The 12,978-nt window shown below is 50.7% G+C and overlaps 3 protein-coding genes across 3 annotated transcripts; 2 read left to right on the forward strand and 1 right to left on the reverse strand.

Moving 5' to 3' along the window:
* Positions 1–631: 631 nt before the first annotated feature.
* NEUTE1DRAFT_149663 (uncharacterized protein) lies at positions 632–1,198 on the forward strand (the record flags this gene model as incomplete). The annotated part of the gene is made up of 2 exons (XM_009857388.1): positions 632–683; positions 747–1,198. 2 exons carry the CDS (start codon positions 632–634, stop codon positions 860–862), a joined length of 168 nt encoding a protein of 55 aa, XP_009855690.1.
* Positions 1,199–3,954: 2,756 nt separating this feature from the next.
* On the reverse strand, positions 3,955–5,946 carry NEUTE1DRAFT_55059 (uncharacterized protein; the record flags this gene model as incomplete). Its single annotated transcript, XM_009857389.1, has 1 exon — positions 3,955–5,946. The coding sequence occupies one exon, from the start codon at positions 5,944–5,946 to the stop codon at positions 3,955–3,957; it is 1,992 nt and encodes a 663-aa protein (XP_009855691.1).
* A 2,395-nt stretch (positions 5,947–8,341) lies between these two features.
* On the forward strand, positions 8,342–10,140 carry NEUTE1DRAFT_71253 (uncharacterized protein; the record flags this gene model as incomplete). Its single annotated transcript, XM_009857390.1, has 1 exon — positions 8,342–10,140. The coding sequence occupies one exon, from the start codon at positions 8,342–8,344 to the stop codon at positions 10,076–10,078; it is 1,737 nt and encodes a 578-aa protein (XP_009855692.1).
* Positions 10,141–12,978: the final 2,838 nt, after the last annotated feature.

Genomic DNA, 12,978 nt, shown 5'->3' on the forward strand with positions numbered 1-12,978 from the left:
ATGTGTCAAAGTCAGGGGCAAACTGAGCGTGGAATTCTACTGGTCATCGACACACCGATATGTGCACATTTTTCGATGAGTGAGGATGATGGCTATGCAACCCTTTGGTGATGACCATCTTCATCAGTCTTGGTCATCTCGGTCAGTAAACACCCTTTTGAGATTTGGTATTGCGCCTTTTGCTTTTAGGTGATCGATTTCGCTGAACACTCGTCGTCCTCATGTGGCGTATATAACGCGCTTCGTCCCGTGGATATTTTAAGGGTTTTCTTTCGTCCCAAATCATCTGTCTCCTCTTCATACACAATACCAACTCGAACCTTGCTACCCGCAAGTCTCAGTCGGCATCTTGCAGATTACATCAGATACCCCGTCAGTCATAATCTACCGTTTCGGATCCTTATTTCTCAACTTACGCCACAACATCAGAACCATCACCGAGGTCTCACATTCCTTCCACCGGGCTCTTCGCGTACAAAGTACATTACTCTTCCTTCGAGCCTCTTTGAAAGTCATCCCTAACCTCTTCCACAGGTCTTCAAGCCTCGAAATACAAGTTTTCTGTTTCCCAGCGAACCAGTTTTACGCGACGCAAAAAGCAAGCCAACCAAACACGCACTCAAGTCTCAAGATGCCTGAGGAAATCATCATCAGTAGCGGAAACTACACCTTTACCGGTAGTGGTACGTCCGGCTCTTCTGGCTACACCAACTCATCCTCCTCTGGCTCATCCGGCTGTGGCTCAGGCGGCAGTGATGGCTGGAGACCCCGCAGCTACGTCCCTCTACCCATCTCCGATGGTAGCGCTGCTGGCGGCAGTAGCGGCGGCGGTAGATGCACCGACGAGGCCAAAAAGAGATAGACGAATGGAGTGATGGGATACACAAAAACGGGACAGGTGGCAGGAGACTGAATGGGATAACGATGATCTGACTTACGGCGTTGGGGCATGACTTTTCTTTCTTTCTCTAGCAATACAACATACCCAGAGGCATGCGGTCAGGTGAAGGAACCTCTTCACTTCATTGGTTAGCTCTCTTTTGTCACCCAATTTCCCTTCAAGTCAGCTCTGTACCAACACTTCTTCGCGACGACATAGACATCAAAAGTCAGGGACTCAGGTTCAGTAACTGCCGCAGAGGCTTTGTTTAGGTACGCATCAGTGATGACTCTTGATTAATGAAGCGTCCTCAATAACCGCGCAAAGCTCCTCATTCAGTAGCTCCTCTTAAACATATTTGAGCAGCTCACTTCCACTGATGGACAAGCAACTCCGCACATTATAGGTAGTTTACGTGAAGACAATTGTCGCATCGAGCCTCCATCAAACAAGTCAAACCATACATACCTATCTCTCACAATAGAGGTTTTGAACATCTTCCAATCGCTCTAAAAACAGACTAAACCTAACCCTTGACTGATTGACTTGCCTGACCGTTGCAACAAATATCATATGAATGGTTCCTCCCCTAGATCTAATTCAACAAAATCCCAACGTTCTGACGCCAAGCACTCCAAACTCGGTCACCCTCAGTCATTCAGCCATATCCGGGTGACGTCGTACATGGCTTTCCTCGATGTCGATTTCTTGTCCATAGCAATTTGATCAACCCGTGTGCTGTGTTCAACCCACGTGGCTCCCGCTCGTAGCACCCTCAAATGGTACCTAGAACTCGGGGAGGGCTGTATGCCGTTATTGAGTGGTCCAGTGGGTGACTGGCATTGCAGGGGGGCTGACGCGTCGGGTGAGTCGCGATTGTGTTCTAAAGGTACAATAGCGAGGTAAGGAAGGTGACGCGCACGCTGCGCGCGGTGAGGTGAACTGCATTGGTACAGGCTGCAGTAGCAAGTACAATACGCACACAACTGGCGGGAGAAATCTGCATTTTCGCTGAGCTCGAGGTGCAGCAAGATTTGAGTGAGGGGTTCCATTGCAGATATAGTCTTTGATAATCGTTCACGTAAGTAACGGCATTGATATCACTGCCAAAGATGCTTTGTAGATGCCACCCGTGCAAGTCAAGGCGCGACGAGATGGGAGATCGACGGTGCAGACTGCGTGAAGAGTGCTCCCGAATACTTGACTGTCACTTCTCTCGAGGCACCAAGTGATGGTGTGCGAGAACTTCGTACACTGCAGGCCCGCGTCGCTGGGAGGATGAATGGCTTCAAGGCCAAATTAGTTATCATCATGAAAATATGCGTTTCCAATGTTGCAAGTTTAAATTGATCTGCGTGCATATTTACAGCTACTCTGCTTATGTCCATGGTTGGTGTTCCCTCATTGAATCACAAAACTGCTGCAAATTACAAAATGGTGGCTGGTTTTGAATATCGTGGGTGCGCAATCACAAAGGTCGTGGCTCACAACAATAGAAGGAAACGCCAGCAATGAACTCGATAGAAGCGTTGTGTGTTAAAACAAGAACAACAGATCCACCAAGTAGGAGCCAGTGGGCTCCCTTTTGCAAGCAAACAGAAGGAACAAAATGGCCTCAACTCACCACACCACCATGGTAAGCGTCACCAGTACGCCCAGGTCCTCTGTCAAGGAAGGAAGGCACGCCTACACGTTACCGGGCCTCAAAACACCAGACATCAGTCATCGACGGCTACACTACTTACCTAACTACGAGCATCAGCATCAACACAAGCACTGGATTCACCAGCTCCACCACCATCTGAAGCACCAGCGTCAGTTTCCACATGAAGACAAGCATAAGCATGAGCATGAGCACCAGCACGGACATGAAAACTACCAGACCACCAGACCATTATGACCACCACCACCAGCCAAACCACATGGTCCCTGACTCGAGGTATATAGATTAGGTCGACAGACCTCATTTCAACAACAAAACAAAGTGCGGTTGGCGTAGTGGTCAACGCGTTCGCTCAGTAAACTGTTGTCCTAACAGAGCCTACTTGGGTCTGCATAGTCAGTGCCCTTACAGGTGCCAGGGGAGAACATCTGACAGCGAAAGAACCCGGGTTCGAACCCCGGACCGCACATCTTTTTTTCTGTTTCCTCCCCCCCCTTTTTTATCTTTTTTTCTTTTTTATGCTGGAGGTGACGGGGAGGGGTGAACAGAGGAGGAGGAAGAGGGGGTAGAAGGTACTAACTACCTCTAGACTTGACAGATGGTAGCTGAGCATTCACTTATTGCTTGTCACACTGGCACTGGGCTGGGATTTGGGAGAGAACAGTATCTCGGAGGAAGTGAGGTTGGAGAACTTGCTTCTAGATTCCAGCAGCTATCCGTGATATTTTGCACAACCTCATGGGAAGGGCATACGCGTGAGTGTCTGTTGACTGTGGGCGTTAATATCCTAATTCCGCGCACCAGAATGGCATTCGGTACGATCTAGTATTTCTATAATTGTTGAGGAGGTCATGGGCAGCTACATTTGTTCATATAGTGTTCTTGCAATGATGTTCGTGGCTCAAAACTGAAGTGTCTTGCCCGTGGCCAGCAGTCTGTAGATGGCCCCACTTTAACCCTGACGCAAAAAGTGACGGAGGCAGCAATTCGGACAAGACACTCGTTCTTTCCTTCAACACAATGTCACAACACAAAGAGAAATTTCTCGACAATGAGGGGTTTTGGACGAGTGCATTGCACAATCACTTTTCATTGTGGCATTTCTAGTCGCGCTCAAGTCGACATCGCTGAGTGTCTACCCTACCACACAATCGAATTTCTCACAAAAAGAAGCAGAAAAAACATCACCACTGCGCCCAGACTTGACTCATATCCACACAAAACGCCGCAAATGCTTAAGAATGTCTGGAAGTACTCGGCAACGTTGGCCAGTTGGCTTCCAGTTACATGCCCGGTGACTGCAACTGCTAGGCTGCCCGGTACCCCCAACCGAATCTTTGACATTCATGTCCTTGCTGACCGTCTTGGCCCAGTTGTCATGCCCGCATTGTCTTCTGCAATCTATTCGAGCTCATTGACTCTGGCAGTTCTTAGCAGCAGAATTCTGGAGCCTCGCGCTCCTTCTCACTGGCGCCTCGGAGACCGCGGGGCTGGACATAGTCGCTGTCTTGGCCCGCTTTGCGGGTGGCTCACCTTTCGCCGGTTCCTCGGCCGCGCGCTCTACCAGTGGGGAGATAGCACTGGCCTTCCTCTTTCCATTTCCATTTTCTGTCCCTTTCACTGCCGCCTGTCTCATCTCGTCTCCCTCTTCCTGCGTTCTACGCTCTGGTTCCTTGGCTCCTCTGGTTTCCTCTGTTTTGCTTTTGCCTTCGTGCAGGTTCCTCGACTGCAGCCATGGAGTGTTTTCCTTCTCAAGGGTTTCAGGACACTTTGCAAACTTATGTTCCACTACTCGCTCTCTTCTCTCCTCCCCTGCCGTGACATCACCAGAGACATCATCCCCCTTTCCACCCTCTACATCCCCGACCCTTTCTATATCCAGGGCAGCAAGTTGTAACCGCGGTGGTTTTTCTTTCTGCCCCTTTAAAATCTCAAGCGCAGAAGCAGCCACAGAAACAGCAACAGAAGTAGACACAGGAGCAGAGAAGATTCCATCTACAGAGTGGATATCCGAGCCATCCGCTTTGCGCTTCTTGTCTTTGCTGGGGAGCGTGCCACTGAGATCACTTGGGCCCACAGTCGCTGACAGAGAACTTGAAGGGTGGTTGCGAGTGCCAGCGGAAGAGACGGAGGTAAAGCCAGTGTTAGAGCCTGTGGTGTATACAGCACCAGCAACAGAAGCACACTCCGGTTCCAAAGTACTACCACTGGGGCCGAAGGGTGCTGAAAAAGAACTTGAAGATTGGATGTGAGGGTCCGCGGAAGGGACCAAGGGAAAGCCAGAGTAGGAGCTTGAGAGAGATCCAGCATCGGAAACACAAACAGCATGTCCAGGATTACCACCACCAGGACTAATAGCGGAATTCGTCCGACCCCAAAGACTACCAGGCCTGAGCGATTGCTGAGTAGTCTCACTAGCCAGCTGCCTCAACATTTTGGTCGCTGGCCTCCCCGCACCAGGACGGGCGCCGCCTCTCTTGTTGAGTTTCTTTCTTGGTGGTTCTTCTTGTCCTTCTTGTGGCGAATATAACGCCGCATCGCTGGAACGTTTTCTTACTGGCTGTAGAGTGGTGGTGAACCCGTACGAGGCTGCTTCACGCACCTGTTCATGTTCTTCGGGATTAGATTGGCGTAGGAGTAAGTCCTGCAAGATATCGTCTCTGAACATGGCTGGCACTTTTGGCCTGGTGTTTCTCTGAGGTATGGGAGACGTCCTTGGAGCATTTGGTTGTGCGAATTGGGGTGCGGACTGTGGTGGTGTTTGAGCGAGGGGGCCTTTTACTGGGCTATGATTCTGGTACTGGTCTGGTTCGACAGCAGTTGCCGGGATTTGATGAAAACCAGAGGCTGAAGTTCTGCGGAAATTTGAAAGCATTATCTTCAAAGCAGTAGTCCGATCGATTTCGACGCGGGCATTGGGGACCGAATATTGAGTGTTGCTGCCGACAATCTGGTGGAAGTTAGGCTTGCTGAAAGTGGGACTAGACTCCGTCGCCACTACCGTCTCGATACTGCCATCGTCAGACAAAGCGTTGCCCAGCACGGGCTCGGCGGCGACAGGCGAAAATCCAGGCGGCGACAAGACTATGTCCCTGACAGGATCATAGAAAGCGCCCATCCTTGCCCTGCTCTGTGTCTCTTGTGCTGTCGGTTGCTGACGTGGAAAAGTTGTAGCCGAGCTACCCCCGTCAATGAAGCGACGTGAGGCTAGTTCGGCGCTCTCTTGGAAAGACAGTGAGCCATGCAGGTGGCTGGTTTGCTGCTCAGGCAAGTTTTCTACCAACGGGTTGCTACCCGGGAGCCCTGTGGGAGCCACCTGTGGTCGTCTGTTGTTTGTACCTGCTGCGAACCTTGAGCTCGGCGGGAGATAGTTGCTTGGGGGTCCTTGGTATACGCCGCGCATCGTGAACAAAGCAAGGTTCTTCGCGTGGGCGGGTGATTGTTGGTGCTTGTTCAAAGCTCTTGCCGTTTACGACTGTTGATAAACTGTTAGCGAAGGCTATAAGTACCAAGATTGAGGTAGGCGACGGGCGCGATTCAACGTACTGAATACAAGGTGAAAGATAGAACCCTTGTGTCCCCAAAGGTGAAGACGATCTGACTCGCGGTAGCTCTAGCAACCCCAAGGTACACGCTGCTCTTGCCCGTCCAAGGATGGCAGAACAGAAGATACCGGAGGAGGTAGAGGGTTGTGGTTGAGTGTTGTGAGCAGACGAAAGATGCAGCGATCGAACCAAGGAAGGGAAATAGGTTGTGGCTTGGGATCGCTCTGACAGCCTGAAGTTCCGCGTTACTAGAGTTTGCACTGGAATAGCGGGAAACGCGAGAAGAATCGAGTATTCAAAAGTCTACGTTTCAAAATGTGCGGGCAGTAAAAGAACAGATGAAATATTCGCAAGCCCTTTTGATGACCGAGTGCATGACGAATATTCCGCAGGCAGCGGGCATTGAACGTTTCTACATGCCTAATACTTGCAGACATAATAAGTATCTCTAAGCAGTACGAGCAGGAGCAGCAATGGACAAGCTTCGCACTGCAGATAATGGCATATTAGAAGAGGAGGTGTCTACCGGAGCCGCAGGTACCTTAGCTAGTTACATTTCAGCTGGTCTTCATCCTCAATGAGCAAGATGTAGCTGGTAATTGAACTCGGAAATATTCCTATTTTGACTAAAAAGAGGAGCGCAAGGAGCGTATTGTTCACCTAGCAAGACAAAGGGTCCTTCATGGGAAAGAGATAGATTGCAAAAGGGCGACTTGGTTATTGTCCAGAGAGGAGCATAGCAGCCAGAGGTCAAGATATGTTTCCAGAGGACAACTCTGTTTCAGTCCGACTTGAGATGGAAGTAATGTCTGCTATCAGAGGTAGGTAGGTTTGTACGTTATACATTTTGCTCAAGATCCTTCCAGGTTCAATAGATGACATTAGCCTTAGTTCAGGATCGGATACATGTATTCCACTTGTATTAACCCGCGAAGGTCGTGGACCCTGAGTGTGACTTGCCTACCTACGTATGGACTGTTGTATAGGTTTTCGAGCTTATTTTGACAACTCTCTTTACATCATGAACCAGATATGGCGATTTCGGAAGGAGTGATGGGTGTTTCTCTTCATCCTTTAAATACCTCTATCTATTGTACCGATTGACAATCTCTCGTACACTGTACCCTTACAATGTAGCACTCATTCCACCGATCATTATCTCGACGGTGGTGACATTAATGATAGCAGACACATGAACACCTCGGTCAAAATTGCGATTCAAATGCCCATGAAGAATTAGGTTCTTGATGTTCATCACGGGTCTTCCATACCTCCAGGCACTAAATGAACGCAACTTTGAGTTATCAAGACAGCCATTCACATGATTTATGCAGGACAAAAACTTGGAAGAGTGAGTCAAGCGAAACCAAGCATGCCATGCGCCCCTCCATACCTACCTACTTCAAGCGGGCACGCACCCAAGCAAACCAATTCCATGCATACAGGTGCATACTTGCATAGGTACTACTTGTTCCCGAAAGAGCGGCTCAGGCGCTCAGGTCAAGCCGCCTTGACATCTCGGGCGTTTTTCGAACAGTCTTGGCCTCTTATCCCCCTTCCTACCTCTAGATTTTGGCCTCTCAGCTGGCCAAACTAGGCCAACCACCCAGCACGCCGCGCATCATCCGTTCCCATCACACCTATCAATCACTTGCCATGTAAGTCCCTCTCAAAGTTTGAGAACCAGTCGCACGTCACCATCTTTATCACAAAATTCTCGAGATTAGTTCAACATCATTCATATGTCCGTATGCGCCAGGGCCCAATCTTAAAGTGACGTTTGCAGTTGTTCCAGGATTACCCCGGAGGGACACACCCCGTGTTTCAGCCTTCCCGGTCTTGAAGCTCTCGATCAAAGCTAAGATAGGTACTGGGCGGGAGGCTTGCGCGATTGATATACACTTTGAGTTGGGTATTGGTTCATAGAGGTATATAATGCGGCCTCCCAACCCAACTCCATCTTGAACGTCAGTTCTTGTTTCTTTCTTGGTCGAATAATGTAGGCTTGCATCATTTTCCTCTCTGAAGAGAACGACCATTCAATTTCTTACTCCATCAACAACAACATCACCACAACAGCTATCACTCATTAATCCACCACATGTCACTTTGCCCATTCCATGCAAACAGTAGCTGATTATCTCTAACGGGTTAGTGACATCACCTCAAACTCCAGTCACCAAATCCAGCCCGAGCAGACATCACAAAACCACAAGACGAGCCTACAAAGGAACTTAGCGAAACGACAAGACAATGATACTCAAGACCCTCTTCAAAAAAGACCGTCGCCATTTCTCCTTCGCCTCCAAATCAACATCCCCCCTTTCCTCAACCCCTACCTCCACCTCGACCTCCGCCTCCCCATCAACTTCTTCAAGCGCCTCTCCTTCGTTATTCCGCAGAATGTCCATCAAAATGCAAGAAAAGCTTCCGTCAAAGGGCGTCCAAGTATCAGCCTACATCTCCCCCACCGTCGCCTCCTGGGGAACATGCAGCATCACTTTAACCGTGCCCGGCGAAACCGTCGTCTTCCAATCCAGTAGTCCCCCTACTTCTTCATCATCATCAGCAGCGTCCAGTCAGCAGCAGCAGCAATTCTTCTCCCGCGCCATCGAAGTGGAAGCCCGCAACATCCCCTCTCTCTTTGACAAAAAAGGTCGTTTTTCGTTTCGCGTCAATTTAGCCCTGGGCCAAGACAGCAACAACAACAAGCTGATAACAGAGCAATGGATCGACATCAATGCCATCACTGGTTTCGCCACGGGGGGAACCATGGACAGTATCGCTTCGACGCCGTCGATTTTTTCGTGGGTGGATCCCGAGGGTACCACCACACCCAACCGACGGAGGAGAGAAGTGGTGGTGACGTATGGGTTCTACGAATCCGGCCCCGCGGGGCAGGATATCTTGCCGAAGCGACACCAGTGCTACATTACCGTTTCCTCCGCCGGCAGTCGCTGGATGGAAGACCTGATCCCCCCCGGATCATGGCAGGCCAATCGAAGATTCCGACGACTGGTGCTGCCCAGCGCGCACGACGCGGGCATGAACAGCATGGCGAGCAGCTCCAAGTTGCTCAGCAAGTTGGGCGGTGCGGTGGTGGGCACCTTGGTGCACGATAATCGGATCATGGCGGAGATTGCGGACACGATTTCGGGACCGGCGATAGCGCTGATTGCGCCGAATATCATCTTTAGTCTGGCCATGACGCAGAAAGATAGCTTGGATGCCATGTTACGGATTGGAGCCAGGTATTTTGAGTTTCGCCCGGCGTACTGTCATGCGGCGGTGAGGTCGGCGATGCAGAGGGGGAAGGATGGTCTACCCGACAAGTTGTATTTCCAGCATGGCGCGATCCCGGGCATGGGCTATGATGTGTTTTTGGCGGATGTGGTAGCCTTCTTGCTGGCGCATCAGGAGGAAATTGTGGTGGTGCACCTGAGGTGGGATGGCGTGCCGAATGAGTGTGCGAGGCCGTCGGACCAGGATAAGAGGGAGTATCTTGACCAAGCGTTGAAGATGGCGGGTGATCGGATAGTGACTGGGAACGAGAATGACCTGAGACACGCGACGATTGCACAGCTGAGGAGGGATAAGAAGAGGCTGATCATGATGGAGAGCGTGGATAGCTTGTCGACGTATACGGATGAAGGAAATGCCACGATGGATGGTCAGAGCATTGTTGATGCCTTCCCGAGGGTGCTCACCGAGGACAACTGGAAAGGCAAGGCTTTCATCAACATCCAGTGTCAGGCAACGGCGACGAACATCCCGAAGGCCGTGGCGTATTCAGTTTCGGATGCGAGGACAACGTCGAGCTGTATTCTGGCGACGAAGGCAACCTGTGATTCCAAAACGTTGCCGTGGTGTAGGGATAACGTTCTGAGGACGTGTGGGTACGACACGCTTGTCGTTATGATGAACGATTTTATTGACGGAGCGACGGCGGATGTTGCATTCCAACTCAGCAAACAGAGACTGATGGCATGATTCCAATGGCGTTGTTTAAGGGTAGAGGATCATCAGCAAATTGTGTTTGCTGCAGCGACATTTCGAACCGAACAGGTGAATCACAGGTTGATGTGAACTGTCGAGCTGCTACAATGAGCCTCGACTCGATCATCAGCAGTTGCTTATCTAAATATTTTATCATATGAATCTCCTCGTTCTGCAGAGAGTTCACAGGGTAAGGTGACGGCGTAGACTATGGGCGTTGATCATTTACCCACGACTTTGCCACACACCGAGTGCAAACTGCTCTCTATCACGTACTGTTGATAGTCCTTGCCTGCACGTCTTGACGATCTTAACGGCCAATCTTTATGAAGAATGAGAGCAGAAAAGGGTAGGTTGTTGATATTCTCGCCTTACAGTCCTCCGATCATAGAGCAAAAATGGTGGAGCTCAGCAGGAATCGAGAAGTTCACAAGCACCGGGAGACGAGTGTAAGATGAGCAACGTATGCTTTAGGGACGGTATCCCCACTTCCCGTTGCACACCATGAGGTAAGACGGGGAGAAGACAATTCTTTGAGACTGGTCAACAAAGGGAAATGGGCCGATTCAAAAACTGGAAGTCATGATGTCTGGGCTGTGATTTTTTTTTTTGAGATAGATTCTGTCAGAAGAGAAGCCAGAATGCAACATCGTCATGGTGATCTTGATATCCAACACATGAGGTAGCCATGGATTACCCAGCAAGGCTGCAGCAGCAACTTGAAGCGCGTGAAGGATCGTCTTGTGTCACATATAAACCGCTTTTACACACTGTAAAAGCGGATAAAGTCGAGTCATGCACGTGTATCACTGGATACAGTTTGGTAAGTGATTCCACATCAACTTCAGATGGGACGGAAGCTGCTTCGAAACCTGAACTTTGAAACGATTATTCATATCATCGCCGCTAAGCATCAAGTTTCTCTGGTAGTCCATGTCACTTGCCAGGTTGGTGCCTCGGATTTGGATGCCTGTCTGGCGATAAAACAGACAAAAAGAGACGTATGTCTCACCATGATAGACAACTTGCGTCCAGGCGTTGATAACGGAGAAGGTCATCGTACTTAGCTCGGAGGGATCCGGCAGAGATATTCCGCAAAACCGTGTGTCGGCGCGGGGAGATTCGGCCCATCAAGGAGCAGCCAAGCCGGGGCTTACCATAGTAATACTGGTACTCGGGCTTGGCTTGTCGATCGCGCATGCGGCGCCAGCAACTTTGCCGAGAAGCCGGTGGTTGCGGTCAATGTCTCTCGAACGAAGGCGGCGCCAAGATGGCCAAAGCTCAGGCACCGAATGCTTGCAAGGAGGATCCGGCGATGGTTGCCATACCCGTTCCGATGACATGATTCGGCACGGCGTCGTTGTCTTATCGCTTATCACGCATTTATGACCAAGGGGTCAAGGGTGCCCATGACTTCTCTCCGAAGGCCAAGGCCGCTCCCGTATGATGAAGCAATTTTGTGGTTTTGCGCGGGATCCGGGCGGTTACCACTTGCATGCCAAATGCGACAAGTCTTCCTGACAGCACACTACGGTACCGCATGCCGTAGTGGTGCCGAATTTGATGATGTTCTTGGCGAGTCAGTAAGTTGAAGGTTTATTTTTGGCGCCGACTCCGATTCCGCGGGCGGCCGGTGGGGGGTTCGGTGGCAGGACGGGAAGGTGGGAGAGGCGGTAAGGCTATGAACGGCATGCGTGGCGGACCGGAACATCGACGGGTCTATGAACGGCTGCCAGCCGATTCGGGTTCATGTACCCAGAAATCAGTTAAACGGGGGCCGGCTGTCTGAAGCTCAGTAGTGCGCCAGAGACTGGACTGAGGACCGAAAGATGGAGGGTTTTGTCGACTATTATGATTTGTGAAGGTCTGTGTCGGTGTATACTGCATAGTACACCGAGGTGGCACATCCACCCGCTGCCCATGACAGTCGCCATTCTCCTGAAGATTATGATGAAATATGCTTGGCTTCCAAGGATGGGATTTATAAGGTGGGAATGTTGGCCGGTGGAGTAGCAGTGGCCGAGATAATCGCAGTACGTACCTTTGCATATTATATGTAGTGTACAACTACTTGGGTGTTCTCTTGTTCGGATTTGTTGCTTGCTCGGGCGCTGGGATCGTCAGGGCCAACAAAGATGCTTGGAGCAATGATAAGCCACTGATTAACACCCAAGAGTGGAAAACCGACGCTCCAGCTGCGAGTATCGAAAGATGTTTTGAGTGATTAAGTTTGTGCCTGCCGACAGTGTTTGCCCGAACACAAGACGTCCAGAGTGGAAATGATTGATTCCGCAACGGAGCCCCTTTTTCACTCCACTCCTTTTCCCCGGCCTCCTCCATCCCTTGGTTGTACAATACACAGTAGTGTAAACTTTCCGGACTGGCGGTGGCGCACGTGTGTTTGCCATTTCCCCTCATTTCCCCCAGACCCTTTCAGCCCCAGACGACCGGATGGATTCTGGGGAAGCCTGCGAGAGTCGGGTCCCAACAGCGGCAACAGGGTCCCGTGATAGTTGCACTTTCTCGGGGTGCATGCGTGGGAATGGTCCCTAGTGGTTCAATGGAAGCCATCACGGAAATTTCCATGTTCGAGACCGGGCTGCCTCTCTGGTCGAAGATGAAGCTACACTAACTTACCGACCCAAAGAGACACACACTTGGGCCCCCCAAGGGATTTCATGTCAACTGCCTCTTTTGGCACTCTGCAGCCGCCTGTTGGGCCATGGCCACCGTCTGGCGTGTGCGACATGCGTCACATGAAAATCCGAAAAAATCGGGGTAAAGAGGAGCGATCATCACAGATGGTGGTCAAGCTGAGTGGTTGGAGACACGGCCACCTAACGCCCGAACAAGGGCCGAGAGCCCACAAAAAAGCAAAGCGGCGGACGACAGAG

Source organism: Neurospora tetrasperma (genome assembly GCF_000213175.1).
Source record: "Neurospora tetrasperma FGSC 2508 unplaced genomic scaffold NEUTE1scaffold_81, whole genome shotgun sequence".
Classification (NCBI taxonomy): Eukaryota; Fungi; Ascomycota; class Sordariomycetes; order Sordariales; family Sordariaceae; genus Neurospora; species Neurospora tetrasperma.